Source organism: Anticarsia gemmatalis, chromosome 17 (genome assembly GCF_050436995.1).
Source record: "Anticarsia gemmatalis isolate Benzon Research Colony breed Stoneville strain chromosome 17, ilAntGemm2 primary, whole genome shotgun sequence".
Classification (NCBI taxonomy): domain Eukaryota; kingdom Metazoa; phylum Arthropoda; class Insecta; order Lepidoptera; family Erebidae; genus Anticarsia; species Anticarsia gemmatalis.
Window position 1 is genome coordinate 8961760 of NC_134761.1, and position 27804 is coordinate 8989563.

At 37.0% G+C, this 27804-nt stretch overlaps 3 protein-coding genes across 3 annotated transcripts; 2 read left to right on the forward strand and 1 right to left on the reverse strand.

Annotated features, from left to right (window-relative positions):
* Positions 1–4: 4 nt before the first annotated feature.
* Positions 5–6254, forward strand: LOC142980072 (uncharacterized). Its single transcript, XM_076125356.1, has 6 exons — positions 5–353; positions 592–712; positions 1144–1430; positions 4183–4358; positions 5041–5173; positions 5502–6254. Exons 1-6 carry the CDS (start codon positions 231–233, stop codon positions 6171–6173), a joined length of 1512 nt encoding a protein of 503 aa, XP_075981471.1. The 5' UTR covers positions 5–230; the 3' UTR covers positions 6174–6254.
* A 375-nt stretch (positions 6255–6629) lies between these two features.
* On the forward strand, positions 6630–8807 carry LOC142980197 (uncharacterized). The gene has a single exon (XM_076125531.1). The coding sequence runs from the start codon at positions 6630–6632 to the stop codon at positions 8805–8807; it is 2178 nt and encodes a 725-aa protein (XP_075981646.1).
* A 5902-nt stretch (positions 8808–14709) lies between these two features.
* On the reverse strand, positions 14710–26199 carry TER94 (Transitional endoplasmic reticulum ATPase TER94). Its single transcript, XM_076125598.1, has 15 exons — positions 26041–26199; positions 25626–25737; positions 23993–24246; positions 22960–23152; positions 20214–20424; positions 19575–19787; positions 19020–19213; positions 18428–18592; positions 17907–18114; positions 17495–17622; positions 16956–17121; positions 16280–16449; positions 15853–15990; positions 15390–15544; positions 14710–15304 (listed from the first exon to the last, which is right to left on the reverse strand). The coding sequence occupies exons 1-15, from the start codon at positions 26055–26057 to the stop codon at positions 15205–15207; spliced, it is 2424 nt and encodes an 807-aa protein (XP_075981713.1). The 5' UTR covers positions 26058–26199; the 3' UTR covers positions 14710–15204.
* Between the last annotated feature and the right edge of the window lie 1605 nt (positions 26200–27804).

Below are 27804 nucleotides of genomic sequence, written 5' to 3' on the forward strand. Positions count from 1 at the left end.
CTCGATCTGTCAAAAATGTTTCCATTCTTTCGACGGCTTGTGTTGTTTGGATAAATTCAAAACAATAATGTTTTATACATCAAATTATTTGTGAATTCTTTTTATTTATATTGTCGTTTGTATCGTGTTTTTATTGTGTTTAGTTTTTACGTAACTACCATGTAAAGATTCAGTGTGATCGTGTGGTGTCGTCGAGATTTAGTTGTGCGAGCAGATCGTAGATCTTCCAGATGCTGCCTTCTATGCCTATCCTGTTTACGAGGGATAGTCAGGATGCTTTTGGGAACAAAATTGAGCCAAGCACAAGCTTTTTCAACCAGAACTGTGCCCCACAACCTGTTATCTTACCAAAGGTGAGTCAGAGAAGTTGATGATGATTTTTATGTAATTCCTGTCAGTTATCTTTACTCTACGTCAATAAATATGTTCTAAAAGTAACGTGGAAAGTATTGCGATATCGTTTACAATTAGGGAATTAGAATTACGCGTATGAATCATTACAATGAATGCACTACTGTATGTAAATGTGTCGCCATGTTTATGACATAAATGATCTATTTACATGACCTTATATTATTGTTATTGTTTCAGCCACCACCCCAGAAGGTTACACAGCAGGTTGCGAAAGTAGCACCTAAGGAAACTAAGAGCAAACCAAGTGCAAAGAAAAAAGTAGATCCGCCTAAGATTGATGACAATGTTTTAGAGACAGGTAAACACAGCAATGTGACAACTCAATTTACACAATATTCTGTTATGTAATTTAATATTCTTTTATTGTATAATGATTTTGGCACATTATTAATCACAGCATAAACTAAAGATTAAAACAATTTATGAAATATTTACTGGGCTGGTAATTCAAATAATGCTGTAAATTACCAATACATCAATGATGATATAAAGTTACTACTGGCACGGTCATCTTGGCTTTTGTAGACTTGTCCAGTCTTCTGAGCAAGTCTGTGCATAGTCTATGTATTGTTGCACCGAAGAATTAGGCTTAAAATCCTTGTGCTGGTTACAAAAAAAAAGTAATACGAGGCATGTTATTGTAAGGATCTACAAATGGCCATGACCTACTTTCAAAAGATTTCTTTTTTGAGATATAAATATACTAAGATGGTTATCTTTTTCTTTCAGCTTTAGTTAGATCCTATTATACAAAAGTACAATCAAGATTTTCCTCCAACACATCTGTGCCTACGAACAAGTTTGTACAGTTTCAAAGTATATTGAAATCTTTTGATCCTACCAAGGAGACACCCATAGATTTGTATAAGAAAATAGAGAATTTATTTGGTGAAGCCCATAAGGATATTGTTGAAGAGTTTCTCCTGTTCTTAAAGCCGGGCCAGGCAGCTGAGATTGGACGATTTATGGACCGCTTTATGTTAGTCCAACTAACTGGTTTTATAGAAATGTTGCAAGTAAGTATTAGTATTGTTGTTTAATTTTCATGCTATGCGAGTTTTAAGTCTTTTGTTTTTATTTTCTGATGGCCAGTATCAATACTATAAAGTTAATGATACTGGCCATGGTTGGTTGTTGTCTTTATTTTAAGTAAGTAGTTATTTTAGTTAATAAGAGCATGTTAACTAGAGACCATAATATATTATTATTTGGCACTACTTGATACAGAATGCAGTTGTAGGAAGCAGCAGTTCATCATTCGTATAACATAAATATTGTCTATTGACAACCTGTTGATATTGTCTATGACAAATCTAGTGATAGACAATTATTTGCTTTTAAAGAATAATGTGTACTGTTTGGATATCAGCCAATTTGTAAAAATGGACTTGCTAATTAAGTGTTGACTAAAATGGCATATTTTCAGTACTATTATTCTCTGTTATAATTTATTAGCAACAAATAATTATTGTAACTGTAAAACACGCATGTTTAGAGATTTTTAATCACATTTACAATTATCATACACTAGTCCCAAAAATTAAGGGATATAAAAAAAGAATCCAAATTTTTGGGTGATTTTCAACAAGTTGTAACTCCGAGGAAAATGGTCGTACAGAAAAAATAAAAACAACAAATTGTAGCTCCAAGTGTCTAGTTTTTAAATATGACCATGAAATTTTTTTGTCATCGCCAGGTCTAGAGAAATCCTACGAAAACTACCAAAAAAAAGTTTTTCCAAATTTTTTCCCTCCTAAAAAAAGGTCCACGGGCTTCAAACATTTTTTTTTTATTCTTTCGTTCTAAAGTTCTTTTAGAAAATTTAATCCTCTTTAATTTGCCGTATTCAAAAAGCCTGTACGACGATTTGCCACGGAGTTATCGTCAATCAAAACAAAAAAGTTATTTTTGACTTTGATATTCAATAACTCCGGAAATAATGATTGTATAGGAAATCAAAGGAGGGTTTTGAAAACTGCACAATATTCTCTATAAGAAAATGTAAATATCTTTTAAGAAAAAATTTTTTTTTGAATTGAAAACTCTGACTGAAAAAAAGACAAAAATTCGCAAAATTAAGGATATTTGGATAACTTGGTATAACTTTGGATAAAATGGATGAACGAAGGATATCGTCGGTAATTTTTCAACCTCAAAGTGTCCCCTAAAATCCCTTAAAAATTCAAAGCGCTGCGATTTTTTTTTCATTGTGCCCCGAAGCTTCAAATTCTTTGTTGTTGCAAAAATCACCATTGTGAGCAATTTTGTGATTTTTATTCATTTTTTTAATGAATTTTTTTTTCTCTCTAAAATCTTTATTTTTTCGATTAAAAAGCAAATCGCGTGCCTATGCTCACTCCACGACATCGTCGAGCCCGATTGGCTTATGCGCATGACCATCACGATTGGGGTCGTAGACAGTGGACCAGTGTCTTATGGACTGACAAATCTCGATTTTGACTTCATGGCAGCGATAGACGATCTTTCGTTTTGCGATTTGCTTTTTAATCGAAAAAATAAAGATTTTAGAGAGAAAAAAAATGTTTAATTAAAAAAATGAATAAAAACCACAAAATTGCTCACAATGGTGATTTTTGCAACAACAAAGAATTTGAAGCTTCGGGGCACAATGAAAAAAAAATCGCAGCGCTTTGAATTTTTAAGGGATTTTAGGGGACACTTTGAGGTTGAAAAATTACCGACGATATCCTTCGTTCATCCATTTTATCCAAAGTTATACCAAGTTATCCAAATATCCTTAATTTTGCGAATTTTTGTCTTTTTTTCAGTCAGAGTTTTCAATTCAAAAAAAATTTTTTTCTTAAAAGATATTTACATTTTCTTATAGAGAATATTGTGCAGTTTTCAAAACTTTCCTTTGATTTCCTATACCATCATTATTTCCGGAGTTATTAAATATCAAAGTCAAAAATAACTTTTTTGCTTTGATTGACGTTAACTCCGTGGCAAATCGTCGTACAGGCTTTTTGAATACGGCAAATTAAAGAGGATTAAATTTTCTAAAAGAACTTCAGAACGAAAGAATAAAAAAAAAATGTTTGAAGCCCGTGGACCTTTTTTTAGGAGGGAAAAAATTTGGAAAAACTTTTTTTTGGTAGTTTTCGTAGGATTTCTCTAGACCTGGCGATGACAAAAAAATTTCATATTTAAAAACTAGACACTTGGAGCTACAATTTGTTGTTTTTATTTTTTCTGTACGACCATTTTCCTCGGAGTTACAACTTGTTGAAAATCACCCAAAAATTTGGATTCTTTTTTTATATCCCTTAATTTTTGGGACTAGTTTAGAAAGTTTGAAATGACCTCCAACTAACAGGAAAATAAAAATTAATCACAATCGCGTGAATTCCGAATTTGTTTTTTAGTTTCCTTCCCTTTTGCATCAGGGTTTCTCAAAGAAAATACGCTTAGAATTGCCATCCTAAAAAATACTATAACAACTTCACAAAATGTTTTAATAATTTCATCACTAATCTGGCATTATTTAATAAGAACTTCTATCCCCACCTTCGTCTGCGTGAAACGATTTCTAGAGGTAAAAACTATCCTATGTGCTAATCTATGTAGGTTATACACTATCGGTGTATTAATTGTCATAAAAATTCGTCCACTAGTTTTTTCGTGAAAGAGTAACAAATATACATCCTCACAAACATTCGCATTGATAAAGTTCGTAGGTTATTAAATTTAATGGTTATTAATACCAAAAAGAGTGACATACTAAAGAAATCTGCTCTAAATCCACAGAGTTCATTTGCGCGCAAGCCCACAGTGCTACGTAAAGTGTTGCGCGCGATCACGACGGGCATCAACAGCGGGAGCGGAGACGAGATGCGCGCGCGCGTGTTGCCGCACTTGCGCTCCAACCCACGGCTCGCCAACATGTTCAAGTCGCTGTTCCCTGACGAACGACCGCCAGACAGGTATGTGATATATTAAGAGATGTGTGATATCACTTTTTTTTATAATAAAGTTTTACTTCACGTGGCGTTCAGAGTCTTCCTCCTACTTATATGGGAAAAAGACGTGACATTATGTATGTATGTAAAGTTTTGAGATATCTGTAACAGTTGCAGAGATCTTTTCTCTACACAAAAAAGCTCGATATTTGGGTACCTCACGAGCTCACTGAAAGAAACCTAATGAACCGTGTACTCATTTGTGATTCTTGAAGCCAAAGAAATTATATTACAAGTTCATACATACTATAATGCGAAAGGCCTTTTCCCCGACCTAATAATTAATTAGTACACACGCGAGCATGTTGCCGCACATGTGCTCCAACTCGAGCTTTCGTACATGCTCAAATTGTTGTATCTTGACGAGAGACCGCCTGATAGATACGCGATATAATGATACACTATAAGATTAAATTTTTTTTTGATTACTTAAAATAACGAGAATGTCAATGTTTGAAATTTGCTAATAGACATGTGCTTTAAGTCTTATTGGAAACGCGACACGTTACACTTGAATATCGCTATACACGACGTCCAAGCAAATTCCATTTTCTTACTCTTATTTCTAATTCCATAATGGAATCTATCAAGGATCTATAGGACAGTCGAAAGAAAACCCAGTATAATTCGTAATCTTTGTTCGCAGTTTGTACGAGACGGGCACGGACTTGATAAACGAGAGCTTCCTCACGTGCGACAAGGGCTACGACGTGTGGGAGTTCCAGGAAGAGAGCGACAACAAGAAGAAACTTGACGTCAAAGAGAGCCTCGACACTGTGGTAAGCACATTAAACGTTTATTACTATGCAAATATACATACATACCCTGTTGACTGCATTGCCCATTTATTTATTGCGGTCAGCCGTTTGTAGCCTATTTAGGCTCTCATACTTTCACTTGCCAACAGGCTCTAAAAGTCTACCACGATCGTAATTTTGCATCTTACTACTTTTTTTATGATTGAGCGTTAGAACGGTTTTAATCTTTATTGACGCCCTGTCCAAGTTGGTTGCGCACCGCATGTGTACTTTTTTTTTTGCGTTCCCATAATTAAGAAGTTGCCGAGGTAACAAAGTAAAGAGGTGTAAAAGAGCATTATTTCCGCAGTACCTGCACGGGCGCGTGTTCCTCCAGCACGGGCGGCTGTTACGTTCAGCGTGTGTCACATACCCCTACAGCAAGGAGCCGTACCGGGTGCACGCGCGGCGTCTCGCTCCCACACATACACACCTCTCACCTCCCAACTCCGACGACGAACGAGCCTCACCGAAACGCAACGCAAAGAACAATCCCAAAATCCCACCGAAAAAAGCCAAGAAACAGTTGAAATCACCCACGAAAAATGTCAAAGATGTGAACGACAACACAAAACATAAAGACTGCACCGTTAATTTATTGAGCCCTAAAGCGAGCAGAAAGTCGCAAACTACTAATAAAAGTAAAACGTTGAAGAAGGAGCCGGATAACAAGGATGTACAGAAACGAGAGAGGAAAGATAGTAAGAGTAACGCGGTGCAGAAGAAAGATGAAGGAACAAAGCCGAAGCAGGCGAAGATAGAGGCTCCAGTTATAGAGAGTAGGAAGGTTGAGAGAAGCAGCAGTTGGACGAGGGACGAGGATAAGACGATGTTGCAGGTGTTGAAGGGCGAGGCGGGCTCCGAGCAAGTGTTCGGGCGCATCCGCGAGCTGCTCCCGCACCGCTCACCCACTGAGATCAAGGAGAGATTCTGTCATGTTATGACGTTGTTACAACAGATGGCTGTTGGTGAAGTTACTTAGTTGTAAGCAGAACTGAATTTAATAATTAAGCGAAAATAGTATTTATAATTTTGTATAAATAAAAATTATTTTTGACCTGTATTCCCTTGTTTTTTTAACACCTTTGACCAAACAAGAAATTACCTTCTTGCACGAAGTTACAAAGAATTGAAGGCGGCTCTGAAAACACTTCCAGACACTGAAAATTTCTTGTCAAAAACCCAGAATCAACTTTTGGGTCTGGACCGCGATAACGATAAAAAGCGTTATAACATTACCGCTGTGCTTCTGCACCACAGAGATTACTTTTACATACTTACCTTTTGAAGCGTATGCATAGACTATTATTTATTTTAACGATGATAAATTTGACAAATTCTTCAGTGACTGATTGTTCTTTTAGAAAGACGCTTTATATTTCATTTTATATTTACTTTTTCAAGTTTCTTAATACCTACTATTACCTACTTATTCGCAATGGACTTGAGCGACAACTATCATTTGAGGAAATGTTTCTTCAAAAGGAACCAGGTACCAACACAGAGTACTATAAAGAAATACATGTCCCCACCTCTTGCCAACGTGTATTTCAAGAGTATGTCTTACAAGCTTAAAGTCCTCGCTGGAATCGAACCACCCATGAAAGGAGGCGGAGATAACTGGTACATTCCACCTAAAGAATTGCTAAAAGGCAGAATAGCCATGCAACCGATTCAAAGAAAACATTTGAGTAAACTGAACTACCTCGGAGTTGACGAATACGGAATGAAATTCATCCAAATACATCGCGATCGAATGAATACAGATAGAGATCGAATGCTCGCCACTTGGGATAATAACTGCAAACGTCGCGTAGAACAACAATGTCGCCAGCAGTGGTTGGACTGTACCGCGGAGGCCGCTAGAGAGAATACAAGCATCATTAAAAACGCTTTTCATCAATTTTCCATGTTGTACACAACATCTACCACACAGATTCAAGACAAAATGCTTCACGCTGCGATCGAAAAGATTAAGAAATACCGTGAGTTCACATTCCTTACACAAAGCTCTAAGTACGAAATGTTTGTGCGGCAACAAGCGGGCATGTTGTACGATAGATATACAGACAAACTAAATAAAGAAAAAAACAGACTCAAAGAAACTTTCCTGGATAACTTGAATACAAACAGAGCGGCATGGGGCAGGCAACTTCATGATATAAATGTAGAGAAGCACGCAGCTATAGAGAAATTAAGAAAATATCTCGAATGTCAAAATTTAGCGTGTCAGGTTTACGTCGCGTTAAAAGAACGGGATGTATGCACTAAAGATATTGATTTATCCGAAAGAAGGCACAAGAAAAAGATCACTACATTGACAGACACTTTAACCATAAAAGACTTAAAAATTGAATGCGCAATAGAGAAAGAACGCAAACGAGAAGAATTCAATACCATTTGGTTGAAGAAGGTATGTCATGTGGTGAAAAAATTCCAGTTGTTCGTGTCTTATTGTCTAAAGGCATTACCGGAACATGCAGATTTCTTTATAAATATGGAGAAACTGATGCTGCTACAGCTTAATGAAACTTTGGATAACCCGGAAGCTGAAAGTATATTTGAAACAGACGTAGATTGGTACCAACCCTCGCCTGTTCCTGAACCACATCCTTATTATCTGTTTTGTGATAAAGTTAATAAACGAAAAGTGGACCGGGACCTCTGTCCGAAGCACTGCACGTCAAGCGGGTCACAGATACCAGCCATCGTTGTCAACAAACATTGTATTTACTCGGCTTGTGACAACTTCCAACTGTTCGGTGACAAACTTACGAGCGATATGAGTATTTTAAGAGACGATGCTGATTTAGAAGATGATTTTAACTATGACTTCGCTGTACCTGTGAAGTCTACAGCGTCACAGCAATTGCGTGAGTTAAAATTAGAAAGTTCTTTACTACAAGTATTGCAGAAAGAACTGGATAATACAGGGCGAGGGGTCGATTGTCCCGGCTGTAACATGGGTCCGAGCTGCCCCTGCTTTTTCCTTTGCTCTGAAAAACTCAAATCTAAGCCTCAAGAACAAAGTGTTATGACTGAGAAACCTGCAGCACCTATTTCCCGTGGAAAGACATTAACAAGAGCGACAGAGTTGCTACACGAAAGGCAGCCTAAAGCGGAGAGCTACTTGAAATACGTTGAATCTAAGAAATGTGCTTGTGCCAAGATGGCGAAGAAACATTTAGAGGCACATTTGCCTCCTTATATGAGACAAACGTCGACTTACGAGGCTCCTGAACTGTTAAGCTATGAGCCGTGTTCGCTCATCACTCTAAAGTCTTTAGTTAAAAGAGCTAGAGGTATAAAGGCACCTCCACCGCCGCCTGCGAAAGTACCGTCTAGAACTAAAGACGTAGGCATTCAGGTTGCAGACGGTGAATTTGATATCTTATGCACTTGCTTTTCCAATGAGTCTGTTTTCTTATTTGCTTCTGGTATCAACACCATGACTACAGACAATTGGTTCAAAGTAGTAGACAGTTCCGTGTCGACGTCATACTTGTCAAAGGACAGCAAATCATTTGCCGAAGACAGAGCGAAGTCTTTACTCAATTTGGTAGAACATACACCTGCGATTGTAGAAATATTCAAGAAAAACGAATGCACATTTTGATTTATTATTTTATATTATAAAATATTTTAGTTCTTCTTTTTCGTTTCTTTTCATATTGCTAGTTTATTTTTGCATAGTAGACAGAGAGGGTCAGGCACACCGACTTTAGTAACCGAGGTAAGAGTCACAGCTTTACATTTAAAAAATAGAGCGCGAGGTGGACTTTTTCATATTACATTAATACGCGTAGTTTTATAACGAAATTAAAGATATAGACTATGCTATTTCAAGCATAAACTACTTTCATGATTTTAGCGACCATAGATAGAACATATTTAAAACAACCCGTATTTTGTTTTTGAATCATAAATAAAAAAATAGCACGTCAACTGTGACATATTTAGAAACAAGTGTTATTGCTATCGATTTAGATATTTTAGGTGAACTTACGTTAATTAGTTTTGTAAAATGAATCTATTAGAAATGGAATATCGCTAACCGATCGCCATGTCCAATTTAAGTCAACACTACAAGTTAAGAAAATGTTACTTAGAACGAAACCAAGTTCCTACTCAAAGTGTTATCAAGCATTATATGACTCCGGCCCTTGCAGACATTTATTTCAAAAGTTTGACGCCGAAGTCCAAAGTGCTGATGGGACTTGAACCACCGCTAAAAGGCGGAGGCACCGAGTGGTATATTCCCCCACAAGAATTACTTAATGGTAGAGTGGTTCTAAAACCTTTTCCTAAGAAATACTTATCTAAACTAAACCACATTGGTCTTGACCAAATGTCAACGAAACTGGTTCAAGATTATCGCAATGGATTGAAAGCGAAACGTAAAACTATGATGCGAGACTGCGATGAAGCCGGTCGTAGGAGAGTGGAACTCGTCTGTAATGTGGTGAGAGAGGAAAAATGTGCCGAAGAGGCTCATAATAACACGGTGTACTTGCAAAAAGCTTGCTACGAACTTAGTTTACTATACAGAACATCTATTGATAAGTTTGAAACCTTATACTATGAGGCGTCTGCAAAGACTATCAAAAAATTTCGAGAGGATACATTCCAGAAAATGCGGTCTCGTTGTGCACAGCTAATGAAACAGCAAGCAACTATGTTGTACGATAGATACACCAAAAAACTGATGGAAGAAAAGGAGAAACAGAAATCTGAATTCATTCATACTTTAGAAGTATCTAAAACTGAACTCAACGCAAAAATACACGACATCAATCTAGAAAAGCATGTAGCTGTAACTAAGTTAAGGAAGTTACTAGAATGTCAGACTCTGGCCTGTCAAGTGTATACAGCGTTGAAAGAGCGTCAAGAATGCACGGTTTTGTTAGAACAGGTGAAACACGATCATAAAATAACAACAAAGAGTTTGGATCTAAACCAAGTGTGCAAAGACTATGAATTGTATCGCGCAGAACAGAGAGAAAAGCGCCGGAACACTTTCGAATCGATATGGATGTCGAAAGTATGCCACGTTGTGAAGATGTTCCAGATGTTTGTGTCGTACTGCTTGAGCATGTTGCCGGAGCAAGCAGACTTCTTCATTAATATGGAGAAACTCATGCTATTACAACTAAACGAAGCATTAAGCAACCCTGACGCTGAAAGTATTATAAAACAGGACGAGGAAGAGTACCACCCTCCCGTGCCAGAACCGCGGCCTTTCTATCTGTTCTGTGACAAAGGTTTTAAGCCGCAAGTCGATCGTGATCTCATTCCACAGCGTTGCGTTTCTAGCCCTTCGCATTTTCCGGTCATAGTAGTAAATAAGAGATGCATATATTCCACCTGCGATAATTTCCAGCAGTTTACTGACAAAGTTACTAACTATATTCAAGGCAGATTGGAAGATGATACACAGTTCGAAGACAATGACAATTACAGTCACTTTGTTCCTGTGAAACATACATCTACCCAACAATTACAAGAATTGAAGCTAGAAAGTTCGTTGTTGCAAGTGTTACAGCAGGAAATAGAGAATTTAAGAAACGTACCTGCCATGTGTGAAGGTTGCCAGATACCGCACTGCTTCTATTGTTATCTTCCATCACCACCTAGCCAACGCATATCGTCACCAAAAGTTATCAAAGAACAGCCTCATGTGCCTTCAGCTGCTTCCAGCGGTGTATATTTGACGCGAAAAACGGAATTAAGATACCAACGAGAGCCCAAATGGGAGAGCTACATGGAATACGTCGAAACTAAAAAGTGTGATTGTACTAAGGTCGCCAAAAAGCAGTTGATGGAACATTTGCCTCCTTATATGAGAAATGTGTCTAACTACGGCCCGCCTGAACTGCTGAACTATGAACCGTGTTCAGTGACAGAATTAAAATATTTGGTTAAAAAGGCGAGAGGTAGGAAGCCGATAACGCCGCCGGTGATGGTGCCGTCTGCGACAAGAGAAATGGGCACGCAGGTTTCAGACCAAGAATTCGATTTCTTATGCACCTGCTTTTCTGATGACGAAATCCACGATATCATGAAAAATCTTCAAGCAGATAGTACCAACTATATCTCGAGCTCGGATCCTTATTGCCGAGTTGTCGGTAGTTCGATATCACCATCATTCTTGGTGAGAGACAGCGGCTCCTTCGCCACAACCAGAGCTCAGTCGTTAAGACGTTTGATCGATGAATCCCCCGAAGTAAAAGAAATATTCAAAAGAAAAGATTGTGTGTTTAATATTTAGTATTATTTAGAATATGTTTATTGGTAATTTTTTAGTTTAGTTATTTTTTGTTAAGTTAAAGTTTTGATTTGTTAAGGTACGTAGTTGTTTTAATTATTGAACTTCTTCAATAAATGTTTATTTAAGGTACATCAGTATTTTTATTTGACAGTTATTTTTCAAACATAGATTTAGAAAGCAATAATTAGGTATGTTAAAAAGATTCGGCCGAGCCCTAATTAGATTTGCATACACTATAAGATATAATTCGACGTTAATGTATGACAAACTATAAACGACAATTTCCTAGGATGATATTTTTTGCAAAAATCTTGAATGCAATAAATACCACCCAAAGATTATTTTTTTGGTTGAGAACCCAAAATAGGTAACAACTCAACTTATTGCTAGCTGATCTAAGTAATTGAAATATCCGTATTCTTACTTCCTATCCTATACGATATTCCTTCGTGATGCTTGTGAGGTTTCACTGATTCGGATGAATATTTGGATATGGATAGTTAATAATCTAGATTAATACAAAATACAGTCCCAGTCGCGGGCATGTAATAGTCAATAAATAATTATAATTAATTATAGAACGAAGATACTTATATGTAATATAATCTATGCATACACAAACGTTAGTTTTTGACAGCTCCCTCAAAACGGGGGCTGTGTTATTTTGATACTATTTTACTTTTGATACTTATTTTATACAAAAATACTTAAATAATGTCCCGTTTAAGTGACAATTACTATCTAAGGAAATATTTCCTTGAAACTAATCAGGTGCCGACGCAGAGTATGATGAAGGCGAAGATGAAACCGTGTCTTGCAGGTGTTTGTTTTAAAGACATGGGGCCGAAGTATAAAGTCTTGGCTGGACTTGAACCACCATTGAAAGGCGGTGGACAAGGTTGGTACATTCCACCAGAGGAACTCCTTCAAGGCAAAATTGTTCTAAAGCCAATAGCAAAAAAACATCTGTCTAAACTTAACTGGGATGGTATCGATGATCTGGGCCAAAGGATTTTCCGTCAACATTATGAAAATATGGAAGATGAAAAAGAACACACCATGATACAAGGCAACTTAGATTGGCAAGAAACAATTAAACAATCGCGACAACAACAATGGCTGGACTCGACCGTCGAGGAAGCAAAAGTGAACACGCAAATAATAAAGCAAGCTTATTCAGAATTTACTTGCTTGCTAAGAACTTCCGTGACCAAACTCGAGGCTGTTCTCTTAGAAGCTACTCACAAACAAATCAATAGATTAAGAAAAGAGACATTCCAAAAAATGCAAATCAAGTACACCGTTTCTTTGAAAAAGCAAGCACTTCTTTTGTACGACACAGCTGAGAAAAAATTGATGGCAGAAAAGGCAAACTTAAAAGAAGAGTTTATGGAACAACTAAGGGTCAGCACATGTAATGTTACGAACAGATTACACGACATTTATGTGGACAAACATATGGCCATTGAAAAATCCAGACAACTTCTTCTTTGCCAGAAACTCGCCTGCCAAGTTTATGTTGCGTTGAAGGAACGAGAATGCTTCAACGAAGTGGAAAAGGAAAGACGTAAATACCAGAAAATAGAAAAGCTATTAGCTCAAGAAGTTAATTTAAAAGACTATGAAATACTTGTCGCTCAACGAAAGGAAATGAAAAGGCAAAAGGTTACTACAATGTGGCAGAATAAAGTCCGTCTCATTGTGGAAAAGTTGCAACTGTTTGTAACTTATTGTCTGAAAACTATTCCTGAATATGCAGACTTCTTTATAAATATGGAAAAATTAGTGCTTTTACAACTAAGCGAAGCGTATGATAACGAGTCGGCGGAAAGTATATTTGAGTCAGATGCACAAGAAAAGCAATCACCGAAATTCAACACTCCAATTCCTGAGCAGCGTCCTTTCTACTTGTTCTGCGATAAAGGTTACGATGCCAATATAGATCAGAATCTCTGTTCAAAACGTTGTACTTCTAGTATATCTCAGTTGCCAGTTGTAGTCATCAATAACCGATGTATTTATTCAGCTTGCGACACCTTCCAACAGTACACTGACAAAGTCAGATGTTACCTTCACGATATACAATCCAAGGAAAATGATATTGAGGATAATTACGATTATAGCGGTGCTGTTCCAGTAAAGTATACTTCATCGCAACAACTGCGCGAGTTAAAATTAGAAAGCTCATTGCTGCAAGTGTTGCAACAAGAAATAGCAAATATCAAAGGTTTAACGATAGAATGCACTGGCTGTAGAATTCCTCACTGTTTTGGACCAAGTGAGACGTCAATTAAAGAAAACGAAAAGCTCATTATACCATGTCCTGAAAAAGAATACAATTCAGTAAGAGCCGAGCACAAAAAGAAGGAATTTAAGTTGGGAAGTTACATAAAATTCATCCAATTAAAAACATGTGTTTGTGATAAAACAGTTAAGAAGCAGTTGAATGACCATCTACCAACTTATATGAGGAAACCTTCTAAGTACGGGGCTCCTAACTTACCGAACTATGAAAGGTGTAGTTATGAAACAATGCGAGAGTTGATAAAACAGGCGAGTAAAATGAAACCACAAGTTAAACCTATGAACCAGTCGCGTGTTATCATGTTGGATGCGAGCACTCAGTATGATGATGAGGAATTTAACTTGCTGTATAATTGTTTCTGTAATGATAGCTCATTGTCCACTGATCTTTCTCTAACTGGCTCTAACATGTATATCGCACCTGCAACAATGACGCATGCAAAAATAGTAAGTGGTTCGGTATCTCCCGCATTCTTGAAAGAGAAACTAAGCTCGTTTGCTGCTAGCAGAGTACAATCGTTAAGGAATCTGATTAGTGAAGCACCTGAACTAAAAGCTTGCTTTATGAAAACGGGCGGTACATAAATATTTTTTATGCATGTTTTTAGATGTCTTTATTTTTGATATAATTGTTTTACTCTTTTGTATGTATATTTACATTTTTTTGACTTTGCTTTATGAACTTTACGTAGACTTGATTATAACAAAACGTTTAACATAAATGTGTTTTTTATTGAAGTCCTTACAGTTTTAGTCTTGAGTGTTGATTATGCCGACCATAATATAAAGCAACTAACTGTGTCAACTGCAGTACATTAACTATACTAAACGTATTGGCGTTTCAGTGTACGTTGGCTTGTTTATTATTCAGCGTCTTTATTGAATTTATTATGTGCAGACTTGATTTAATTGAAGGAATGGAGGTATATAAAATGAAAGCCATGAATTGTAGTCTATAAAAATCTTTTTATTAAAAAATCACTGTAATATTGTGTGTGGCCGACGCGGATGCCGCGGCACCCGCGCCGGCGCCGCCTACGCACTGAACTGGCAAATACAGTAAATGTAACAATTACTCTATCATATGATCTTACGTGCCCGCGAGACGGGCGTACATACACGAACATTATTCAATTACAACTAAACATAAGCAAAATCGGAACAGAAACAAATGCTATCGAATGATTCAATTATAAAATAAATACATTTACATTTTCTTAGACACAGATTGGTAGAAATTTACTCGACCGCGGCACGCCGGGAGGGACGCGCCGATTTTCTAATATATTTAATGTAACTCTCGAGGGAGAAGCTGCCCGCTGAACCTCCGGTCGCTCTCTCGTCCGAGACACCCATCCTTATTAGTGAACCGATAAATCTTAAGTAGTAAGTTCAGTCGCAGAACTGTGGCGCTCGTGCGTGTGCGGGCGGGGCCGGGCGCTTAGCTGTACAGGTCGTCGTCGCCGCCCTCCTCCTGGAACGTGGGCTGGTCGCCGCCCGACGTGCCCGTGCCTCCCGCTGTGCCGCCCGACGTCGGGAACCTGACGCGAACAAGCCAAAGGTTTAGTTATTGGACACGTACGCGTATATGACATAGGCCATCTAAGTACGCGGTGTGGTAGTTACCTGAAGTTGGTGCCGAAGCCCCTGCTCTGCTGCAGGGTCTGCGCGAACATCTCGTACTTGCGGATGTCGTTGTCGGACACGGAGCGGCGCGCGAACTTCATCGCCTCCTCGAAGTGTGCGCGGCTGATCTCCGGCACTGGGTCCTCCTCGTCCATCTGGTAACACACAACAATATTGTAGTATAAACATACTAGTCATTGTCTCTTTATCTAATACTACAATAGTGAATTATTTACTTGAAGTACTTTATGCCATTGGACAATACTTGAACTAGCATCAGCATGTGCAAAGATGATTGTCAAGCATATTAATAAACGACTCAAGACGCGTAACATGTTGCTTTCTGCATTTGCATTGCAACTTAGCTACCAAATAAGTTATATCCTGTCGATAATGAGTTTGAAGAACACGCATCAAACATAACCGATGAATAGTAAAGGTAAATAGTGTTAGATATACGTACGTCCATGACAGCGGCGGGTGTCTGTTGCTGGCGGGTGCGCTCGCGCTGTATCTCGGCCTCGATGGCCTGGCGGATGGCGAGCTTGCACGCGCGCTGGCATATCTCCGTCAAGTCAGCACCACTGAACCCTTGTGTCACCTGTACATGGGTCAATTCATTAATAAAAAGCAGAACAAAGTAGCTGGAATAGAAGACAATAAAATACTTAAATTCTCATTTGGAATCGAGTTATTTTAAAAATCATAACTTATAATTTAAAACTACTTAATTTTGTCAAGTCGAATGCATACCATTTGTAAACGTTATGCAACTTAAAAATAATATTTGAAACGCCATGACTAAAATATTAATATTCAATCTCATTATGTGTAGTTAAATCGTAACAAATCCAAAATATCATTTATCTGTAACAAAATGATTACAATACCTTAGCGATGTAAGAGAGATCGACGTCCTTAGCGATGGGCGACTTGCGCAGATTGGCCCTGAGGATGGCCTCGCGGGACTTCTCGTCGGGCAGCGGGATGTAGATCAGCTGGTCCAGACGACCGGGCCGCAGGATGGCCGGGTCGATGATGTCGGGACGATTTGTCGCACCTGACACGCAGATTTACATGTTATTATAACTTGTTGTATTACTTCTATAGTCAATTCTGTAGCCAATACTATCTCAGTATCAAATGATTGTCGAGAACAGTTTTTTAAAGTTAAGTATATCCTAATAAATAAAGTAAAATAATGGTATACAAATAAAATGTGACATATTTGATGTGAAAAACAACACAGGCATCGCTTGATTTATCTTTAACTAATACAACGAATAATGGATTAAAAGTGTAACCGTAACCACCGAAAAAAATATTTGCACAAATGGTCGAGATGTAAGCATGTCGTTTAAAGGCTCTTATCTCACTGACGTGGCTGACAGTACACTTACCCCCGGTTTCTGATGTACATATAACGGTAGTTTATCTATTGAATAGTGTCAAAACTCATACAAAAAAAAACGCTATTGAATAGATAAACTACCGTTAAATTTACTCAGAAGTTAAGTTTACCGGGTGTTAGCAAATTATAAGAGCTTTAGTTGATGGTATACATACCAATGATGAAGACGTTCTTCTTAGCGCCCATGCCGTCCATCTCAGTGAGGATCTGGTTGATGACTCTGTCGGCGGCGCCGCCCGCGTCCGACACCGAGCCGCCGCGGGACTTCGCGATCGAGTCCAGCTCGTCGAAGAATAACACGCAGGGCGACGCTGATCGAGCCTACAACACATTTCTTAATGAATAACGCTTCTTTCGTAGTAAACGATCCTAGACTAATGCTACACCAAGTTTTTCAATTCAATAACTTCTTAAAGATTTACCAAGATATCTGAATAGATTGTACAAACTTGGTTTACGTGGTTATTACTAATGTAGGCCCTTAAACCCACGCCTTTCCATGGCTTCTTCCTTTTTTAACAAAAAAGAAATTTAAATACTGAGAGCACGAAACATGTGACTTTGAGAGTTGTTCCTAATGCCTCTATGTCCCGAATTTATAGTAATTGCTCCACTTACAGAACAAAGTATAAGGAAATTATTTAGAAAACTTCGGTGTTTGATCTTAAAATGTTGACTATATTCGTGTACATACCTTGTCGAAGATGTCACGCACGTTGGCCTCGGACTCACCGAACCACATAGTGAGCAGCTCGGGACCCTTCACTGAGATGAAGTTAGCCTGGCACTCGTTAGCGATAGCCTTGGCCAGCAAGGTCTTACCTGTGGGACAGTTAAGTGATAAGTATGTGCTGGTTCATTAAGAGATGTAAAAGTATTGAAAAATTGATTCGAATCTAAAGTTAAGAGGACAAGCATGGAGGCTTGGTTTTTGAATCTGATGGAATATAGTTATGTTTTCATGTTGTCTTCGTAATTTCAGAACAGAGAATAGTTATCACGTAATAGCAGTAGAGCTCAGATTTTGAAGATAATAATATGAATGTCATATGAATGACTTGTGTACTTCTAGCCATACATAACAAAGTGCATGTTATGATACGCACCGCAGCCAGGCGGTCCGTAGAAGAGCACGCCGCGCGAGGGCTGCATGCCGAACTTGAGGAACTTGTCGGGGTGCTCCACGGGGTACTGCACCAGCTCCTGCAGCTCGCGCTTGACGTTCTGCAGGCCGCCGATGTCGCCCCACGTCACGTTGGGCACCTCCACCACCGTCTCGCGCAGCGCCGACGGGGACGACTTCGTCATCGCGTACTGCACCACCACACAAACACATTAACTCTATTTGCTTTTTCTTCTGCTATCAGCTAGACTGTTGATTCATTGATGCACAAGCATCCTAACTAACTTTGCTAAAAACATGCCATAACGGCATTAACATGTTTGAAACTTTCAGTGAGTCAAACAAACAAACACGCGAGTTTCCGCGGTGTGTATATAGCCGCAAATACACTAATCGACAATGATATAGAAGTAGAAGTCTTACCCAAGAACTTTTTTTCTTTTCCTAAAGGGTCTTACATTCTAAAGTCGTCCGAAAGGCTTATGGAATCGTTAAGTGACTTACCCGGAAGTTGTCCATAGAGACGGCGAGCGAGTTGAGCACCTCGGCGTCGATCTGATCGTCCTCCAAGTCAATCAGGTCCATCTTCTCACGGATCTGTTGCAGAGCAGCCTCCGAGCACAGAGACGCCAAGTCAGCGCCCACGTGTCCGTGAGATTCTGCCGCGATCTGGACATAACGAATTATTCATTCATATGACATTTATATAGGCAGAAAATAATGATTTGAATGAGGTATATTTGCTGGTGACATAATTACAATTGTTTGCAGTCTGGTGGATAAACAGGTTGGTAAATGTTTTGGGACTTCCCATCAGCATTTCAATACTTGGGAACTCCCCCGTTTCTGGTCCCGACTTTACATTATACTGCGTTAGACGCAGATTGATAAATTGTGCTATAAATAACGCAAATACAAAATCTTTATATTGCGCCTCAGTATTAAAATATCCTTGGACAAAATGTTTTAGGCCCAATTACACTTTCTCTAGTAAATTATGTAAATACTTATTTTGTACCTAAATTAGTGTTTTACTCCTTTTTTAAATATTTTTCTTACAAGAATCATATTTGTTATGATGAATATATCTACAAACCTGTTCCAAGTCAACATCATCGCCGAGCTTCATGTTCTTAGTGTGGATACGCAGAATCTCAAGACGTCCGGTGGCGTCGGGAATACCGATGTCGATCTCACGGTCGAAGCGGCCGAAACGACGGAGAGCGGGGTCGATGGAGTTGGGCCTGTTGGTGGCCGCCATTACGATCACGTGCGATGATTTCTTCATACCTGTGAAGGAAGTTGAGTTATTGCTTTTGTTTCAAGTATTTTAGAGGTAAAATATATAATACTGAGTCCTTGAAAACTATTTAAATAATATCGGAAATGAGAAATACGTGTCAAATTGTCACATGTTATGGGAATTTAAGAACAAATTAGTTCTTAACTTTTATTTACAATAATCGACAGAGACGGACAGTTTAACTGGTGACTATCATGTGTTAACAGATAGAGTTAACACGTTTTTGAGTAAATTCATCTAATATTTCAACTCGTACGTGCACGCGTACGTCAAACATAGTCACGTGCATATGTAACACCTCAAATATAAACAAAGTCTTCCCGAAATACTTTTAAAGTTGTAACTTACCATCCATAAGAGTAAGCAACTGCGACACAATACGACGCTCGACCTCTCCGTGGGTCTTCTCTCTCTTGGGCGCGATGGCGTCCAGCTCGTCAATGAAGATGATAGCGGGAGAGTTCTTGTCAGCCTCCTCGAACGCCTTGCGCAAGTTCGACTCGGACTCACCGGCCAGCTTGGACATGATCTCGGGTCCGTTGATCAAGAAGAAAAATGCACCTGTGTGACAATAATTAAGATATTTTGTTTTAGATACTACTGAGACAATGTTACGAGATTATACGAGATAATAATTACTATGCAGGCAGTTTGCCAACCTCTAATTAAATAAATAAGAGGTGATTTCAGACAAAGAATGTTAAGGAAGCCATTTAATCTTTATAGCAGTTTAAATTGCACTGATTTAGTTGTAGTTTTTAAGCTAAAGTAATATTAATATTGTAGGCTCTGCTACGAAATAACATCTAAGTCATTATTTGCATAATGCAAAGCGTCTTCAAGATGTCAGATGGACTAATTTTGCGTCTAAAAAGTGCTTTATCAAACTTCTCATAAAAAATTGTATTTATTTCATTTTCAACTATCAAAGACCTGCTCTAATTTGACAAGAAATAATACAATCACTATCATCAAGTATGTACTCACCAGTCTCATTAGCAACAGCGCGAGCGATGAGCGTCTTGCCGGTACCGGGCGGTCCGTACATGAGGATACCACGTGGTGGCTTCACACCAATAGCCTTGAACAGCGAGGGGTGGCGCAGAGGCAGCTCCACCATCTCCTTGATCTGAGCCAGCTGCTTGCGGCAACCACCGATGTCATCGTAACCGACGGCGTTCAGAGCTTCTTCTTCCTCCTGTCATATGAACAAGATATAAGATTAAAATATGAGATTTTGATTGTTTGGTGTTGGTGGTAATAAATAAGTTCAATAGCAGTTTTTGTGTAATTTTACCGAAACATTTCGTATTTAATGCTATATTATCTTTGATGTACAAAGTACATCTTGGTTAATAAAGCGTGATGTTATCCATACAAATTTTTGGGAATAAAATATGTCCCATCTTTGAAAAATATCTGTGGTTGGTATTTAAATGCGAAGTTATCAATATTATTTCAACGTAGGTAACGGAAAACATCTACATGTATTACCAAACCTGACTATAATATCTACATGTATATGTATTAGCCATGATAATATATGTTCATAGCTGTACTTTAATATTCCTATGTATGCAGTCAGAAATACTGTAAAAAGACATCTTGGAAAACATAGCTCATTACGATATTCTAACAAGCGCCGCGCGTGCCACAGCAATAGTGACGTATGACGTAAAAGTGTATCATTATTAAATTAATTATACTAGGCCATACACGATCAAGTCCACTGACAATTTCCAGCGAACTACTCATACATTGTTAAACAGACTGAACATATAGAATCCGTTGTAAACTTGACAGTAATTTATATGCGAAAATGTATTTCTTGGAACATACATGACAATGTGTTTGTTACTATTTTAGAGTATTTCATGCAAATATTGAACAAAATTTGGTGAAATTTGGTATACAGTTAGGTTACACACACTGAAGGTTTTACAATTACAGATTTTACAACCTAGGATACTTTTTACCCGAGAAAAAAGAATAATTTTACGTTATCACAGAAACTATTACCAACTCAAATCATTTATAAACAAGCATCGATTTAATAACTAATAGACAGATAGATTTTCGGAAATTTCATATCCAATTTGATTTTAAAAGCCGCAGTACGCGCCCTATTGTATTAAGTGACGTTGACACGTGGGAAGTAGGTCAACTTGTGATAAGAATAGTTACATTGTTGTAGCAACTATTCACTCAAATATATCGTATTTTAACAGAAATTGTGGAATTTAAGGGTTTGTTAAACCATTTATTATTGATTATATCGCCGAATTTCTTTAAGTGTATTCATATATTATACACAGGACAATAAAAACATCTATCGGTGGTTTATTTGTTTGCATAAATAATACAACTAGTGACATCTTTAAATGTGTTTGGTTGCAATGGATGAGACTAGCGCAGGACCATATCAAGTGATGAACTGAGGGGGGGGCGGCATGGTGGGTCGAAAAGGGCTGAATAGATAAATAAAAACACTAAGAAATTGTGAGTTTTAATCTTAGCTATGTACTATAACACGTTTAATTTCCTCAGTCTATAACTAGTAAGGAAATGAACAAGGTAATCAATATTCATGACCAAGTGAGTACGAAACATTTGTCGCCTGTGTGTGCGTGTCATGACCATATAGATACAATCAGCTTTACTAGTCATTACATGAACTAACTTATATCCCAAATAAGCTACAGATAGATTACTGATTACCTAAAATTGTGTTAGAATATAAACATGTAAATTCAAGAGAAGCGTCTTAGTACTTAAGGATGATTTAAGAAAGTGTCTATTTCTGAAATATTTAAATCAAGTTTAGAAAGCTCTGTCGTAAATTTCGATATTATTTACTGGAAAAATTATACGGCATTTTGCATGAACATAAGTTTAATATTTTTTATTAAGCCAGTCAACTACCCTTTAGTTTATAGTAAGGAAAGTCTTTCTCTAAGTCAAATTATTTCATAAGTTAGTTTTAAATGAAAATAATAATGATTGCGAAATGAACAGAACTATTGTACAGTAACTGTGTGCACGCGTCAAAGATTATAAAACTGTGTTAGGCATTGATAAGGTGAAATACACGTCAGGCGATTGTGAAGTTTGTTCGTATTTTCAGTTCAAAACTAGAGTAATTTTTCTGTTAAGTGTTTAATACCAGTAGCTTAATGTGAAGATGAATATATTTTTTCAAAATGTGTTAGTCTTTTGAAATATTTTAAAGTAATATTTCCATAAAACATGCTACAAATAAGACACTTGCTGTGTTTTGATAGTCAAATAACTTGATGTGTTATTAAAAAATAATTCAACTCAGTTATATTCTCACATTTCTTCCTCATTTACATAAGACACAGCAGCCATTATTGGTATGGGTAAAGAAAAACAATCTTTAGGCGTCGAGCATACCAAAACGGTAGTTTTGTAACTATAACCATATATGGAAATTTCTAATTTATTGCCATGATGTTTAAATATGCTGCTGATCATGGGTGCTATACCTAAGGCTGAGCACTAGAGCGAAGCAAAGAACAATGGAGTGGAGATTCTATGAACTTCATTGTTTTCACATTTATCCATTTTTCCACACCGCAAGCTGGCTTCACGTTAACGGACTTGCAGCCTTTGTCAGCAGACGCGCGAAAAAGTATACTTACTTACTTGCACGTATTTCTATCATCGAACATACCTTCTAATGAACAAAAATCATGGTAACAAATGTACTAACCTCGCGTTTAATCGGGTCTCCCTCACAATGTATGACGGTATCGGGTGCTACAATGCAGTATGGTGAGGGGTCAGTCTCCACCACTTTGAACTCCACAGCACGCATGCCTCCGCGCACCATGAACGTATCGTCACGGTGAATAGGCCTGTACGCCTCCATGAAGTACGGCTTCAGGTATACTTCGAATAAGTTTCTGTGGGCAAAGACAGGTCATTATTGTTGCAGTCTTATTACTCTTCGTGTATATATTATTATCATCAGATATAGGTATCTTCAAACAACTTGAACAGTGTCTCTACATCATAATGATGGAGTTTCAGATCTACTTTGAAATAATTGCAGGACGGAAGAAGGGCTACTGAGCTTCGATCAACCAATTTGTAGTCAGTAGAACAGTCCATGGAGTGTCTTTTGCACTAAGTCTACATACAATTTGCTTTCTAAGACACATACTTGCGTTCAAATTGTCTGGCAATACTTGAGAGTATTCAACCAATATTTTTTGAAGTTCAAAAGCTACAAGACTTTGTTTTGGGTATCTGTGAATCATGATTTGATGAAATTCAAATTTTATGTTTAAATGCGTCATCATGACGTAGTTGTTTGTTAGGCACCAATGCCTATTAGATGCTTTTTATTTTCTTCTTACAGTCTTATATTATTCTAATAAGATCATGAACAAAGGAAATTAATGTCAGATCTACTCCTAGAGAATACAAAAGTAAGTATTGAACTAAATAGGCAAGACTTCCTCTTTTAGTTAGAGATAAACTTATATCACAAGACGAGATGGCAAAGATGATGATCGCAAGATGTATGGATGTAAAGAAAGCACGGGAAGTTTGTTAGGATCATATGAAGTGGCATTCTTTGGTCTTTGCCTACCCTTATGTGAATGAGGTGTGATTTCATATAGTACTAAGTATGTAAGGATCACACCTAGAGGCATTCCTCGGTCTGTATACCCCTATGAGAACAAGGCATGATTTTATATATTTATGTACAAATAACACAAGTTAAGTAGATAGCTTACCCGGTAAGTCCTTCAACAGAATCATCAATGGGCAATATATGCACCCTCTTGCCGTACTTGACAGAGGGGCATGGCGCGATGGAGACCACGTCGGAGAGGCGCACGCGCAGGTTGTTGCGCACCACGCGGTTCATGCGGATCTTCTCGTCGGGGCAGTTGTCGTCTGAGAGCACGATGCACACCGTCTCCTTGCGCCGCTTGCCCTTCAACAGCACGGTGTCTCCACGGAACAGCTGCAGCTGCTCCATTTTAGCCTGAAATTAACGGTTGAGTCAGTTGTGGTTTGGTTTTTAATAAAAGGTTTTTTTTTATACAATCTACATGACACATCTTCAGTTTATGAAAAATGTGTAATCATGATGAAATATGTATTTACATGAAAACAACAGATTTGTAGTTAAACCCGTAACTCTAAAATTGTATGATTTTACTGTTTAAGTATTTTGTATCACTTATTTATAATAGTAAAATTACTATCTATTTGTATAAATTGTGTGTTAAAGTGGATAACGAAGTTCTATGAAATACTGTTTTGTCTGCATCTAGTTTTGCCTTAATTTTTATGTTTGAACACAGAACTAACACAAGTCAATCAATAAAATTTGCAATTCAAATAATATGTTGCTATTTTCAAAGAATAATCCAGAATTATTTAATAGTGTAATGACCGGGACGGGACTAATTTGCAAATAATGTAACATTTTCTAATTAACTTTGATGTTAACTTGAACTTGTCAACCATTTTAAGAAACAATATTAGAGTTTACACTTTACAGGCAAATTTTGCTACAATGTTTATTTAGTTTTTCTATTTATTGAATTACGTCTATCTCTGGCTTATGACATTATTTAAGAATAGTAATGAAAAGACAATTGGTAAATTCTCAACCACCCATACTATAAGTTTGCCAATAGCATCAAATATACATTTTAGTAAGTTCCTAAATTATAAAAAAATATCTGCAGCAGATCCATAATATGCCTATTATGTTTGAAAGATAAGTATACTTTACTGCTTGAATGATAATACATTTGCAATTAAATTTAATAGTAACATAGGTACATGTTACAGCTGTCAATTTATAGCAAGGTAATGAAAATGCTACTAAAATGATTTCACTACTTTCTTATAGTTAATGAATGTTCTATGATAAATTAGGTTGAGACAGTATGCAGCAAAATAAAATTTTGTTTAAAATTGTGTTTTTTAGATATAATGTAACAAAAAGATGTAATTCAGAGATAATTGATAATCTAATATAAAAAAAAATGGATTCCTCTGTAGTGTGACTTTTCAAACAACCTATCAGGTACACAAACAAATATTGACCATAAACTAAGTAGACAAAGGAATATTTCTTTATCTAGTTAACATTCTGCCATAGACATGTGAGGTCAGTGACCATGATTAGGTACAGTTTAAAGCAAATAAAGTTATTCAAAATGAAATAATTATAGGAGACTTAGCAACAAGAGGAACTAGTGCAAAAAATATATAACACAACAGGTAAAACTATGACATTTGCATGACATTATAAAATCTTAGGTGGTGACAATGCAGTTTAGAAATCATAAATAAAAATGGCAATGTACGCAGTTTGAACACCAAATAATAATGACAAAGGGCTCTGACCTGCGATAGCGCCACCACTGAGTTGTCATCGCTGACGGCCTCCTCGACGATGAGGCGGTTGGGCCTGTCCTTGCGGCGCAGGATCGCGGTCGATAAGTCATCAGGATTGTTACTGCCGAACAACCAAAATCATCAAACACCGTACAAATAACCAAAGCGTTACTTTCCAATAAGCCAAATTATCTCCCACTGACATGGCCATTTTAAGTCCCGGAATATTTAACTCCGACCAACAAAAATAATAACCAAATCCATAATGAACTTGCAAAATTCGATTACTTTGAGTCGGTTTGTAACTCAGACATGATGACAAGCCAATTTTGAAGATTCATTTCTGGTGTAACGCATCGATTAGTTGGGAACAATTACAGAAAATTATCATGTGTATTCAAATTATACAAAATAATATACTCACCCTTTACTATCTGCCATTATTACTAATAAAATATAATATTACAATTCGTAAATTTACTAATTTTTATGAACGCCGAATGAACAATCACTCTACCACTTCAGTACGTGCGTGACGTTGCCGTATTTCATTTGTTCGTCGATGATCTCGGTGTTACCAGCATACCATTATTGTTTATGGTGGTTAGGTATGTTTTCGTTTACTTTCGACTATTTACGGTTTTAAACAAAACTCATTTTGGTCACTAATTTCGAAAGTTCTTTCTAACTATGAGGTAAATATTTTGAAATCAATTTATATTATGTAAGTAGCGAAGTATTTGTGTTCTGTATAGTTTTTAATGTACAAATGTGCCTTTTTCTTTAGTTTTACATGGAGCACGTATAATGCAATTCATCATAGCAAGAATAATGTCAGTAAAGATTTACGGTCTTATTCATAAAAAAGCCATGAAGGTTTTAATCATTCGTCAGCTAAAATAATGTTTACAATAGTAGGTAGGGTAAAAGTCCGACAATTATTATTATTACTATGCAGGGCAAAACCGTATAGGTACCTATTGCTCTATTATTGCCATAACTCCTTTTTATTAGGAGTTGAGATTTGTTGAACATTGTATTTGTATAATAATTAATTACAAATTATTTACTTGTTATACTATTCTTGTATACCTACATAAGTATCAAAAAAGCTAAATATTTTTGCTTACATAACTGTTGGTCTATGTGAGGGTAGAACCCGACTCAGTAAAAGCATATTATTAGGCAGCCCGTCCATTTGAGTGCCAAAGAGACGACTTATTACACTAATATACGCCCTTTCTCGTCCATAGTCATCATGTATTTTTATCAGTCTTGTACCTATGTTGTCGAAATAGCGATTCGCTCAACTCTTTATACTCACGATCAAGTGTACCTATAGATCCTAACGAATGCCACAAACCTATGTTGAAAGCCATAACCTATTTGTGACTCGCTGATCCGTTGATTCTTTGAGCGATTTTTTTTGTTCTCTCCGTAACAACCATCCTCGTACTTCAAGGAATATTGTAAAAAAAATATTATTGAAAGCGGTTTGGCCGTTCTTGAATTCAGCGCTTAGCTTATAAAATATAAAACATATTTAGACCATTACAAAATACGAAGTTCAAAGTTTTGTAATTCTACTCTTCTCTGAAATCCTCTCTGCTTGGAAAAATTGTTTTAGGCGAGTGTTGTTTCGCCTTGTGTCACCAATATATAATATTACCTACTCAATATAACATTATGGTATTTAATATTTCAATAACTTTATGTTACAAAAATACATGACTTCTATTCTTAGGTTTAGGTTAACTCAACAAAATGAAAGTTACATAAATGAAGATTAGGAAAATATTTTTATTTAATTTGTATATGCTTACTAAATACAGTCAGAGTCCTAAACAATAAAAAAAAAAATTGTCGGGTGTGAATTAAAATCAATAAATCACAGACAATATTCGAAACCAGACTCAAAACAATCATATTCTTTGATGGCGTTCTTTAATTTCTCTCTCAGTTCTTCCCGCCCTTTATTATCGAGACGACGAAGTATTATTTTTAAAATAACATTATTCAAAACGTTTCGAGACTCATAACGTATTGAACCTTTTATATTCTTGCAATATTTCTTCAAATCATCAACGTAATCATCAAGACGCACTTTTTCTTGGAAAGTAAATATATCATTCATAGCATTCATAAATTCTGATCGATACCGATATCGTGATATTGTATTAAGTTCGTG

Coding starts and splice junctions, on each gene's coding strand:
- LOC142980072 (XM_076125356.1), top strand. CDS start 231: ATGCTGCCTTCTATGCCTATCCTGTTTACGAGGGATAGTCAGGATGCT. Junction 354..591: donor AACCTGTTATCTTACCAAAG/GTGAGTCAGAGA, acceptor TTATTGTTTCAG/CCACCACCCCAGAAGGTTAC. Junction 4,359..5,040: donor GACGAACGACCGCCAGACAG/GTATGTGATATA, acceptor CTTTGTTCGCAG/TTTGTACGAGACGGGCACGG.
- LOC142980197 (XM_076125531.1), top strand. CDS start 6,630: ATGGACTTGAGCGACAACTATCATTTGAGGAAATGTTTCTTCAAAAGG.
- TER94 (XM_076125598.1), bottom strand. Junction 16,450..16,955: donor GAAGAACGTCTTCATCATTG/GTATGTATACCA, acceptor TCTGCGTGTCAG/GTGCGACAAATCGTCCCGAC. Junction 15,545..15,852: donor CACCCGCCGCTGTCATGGAC/GTACGTATATCT, acceptor GTGTGTTACCAG/ATGGACGAGGAGGACCCAGT.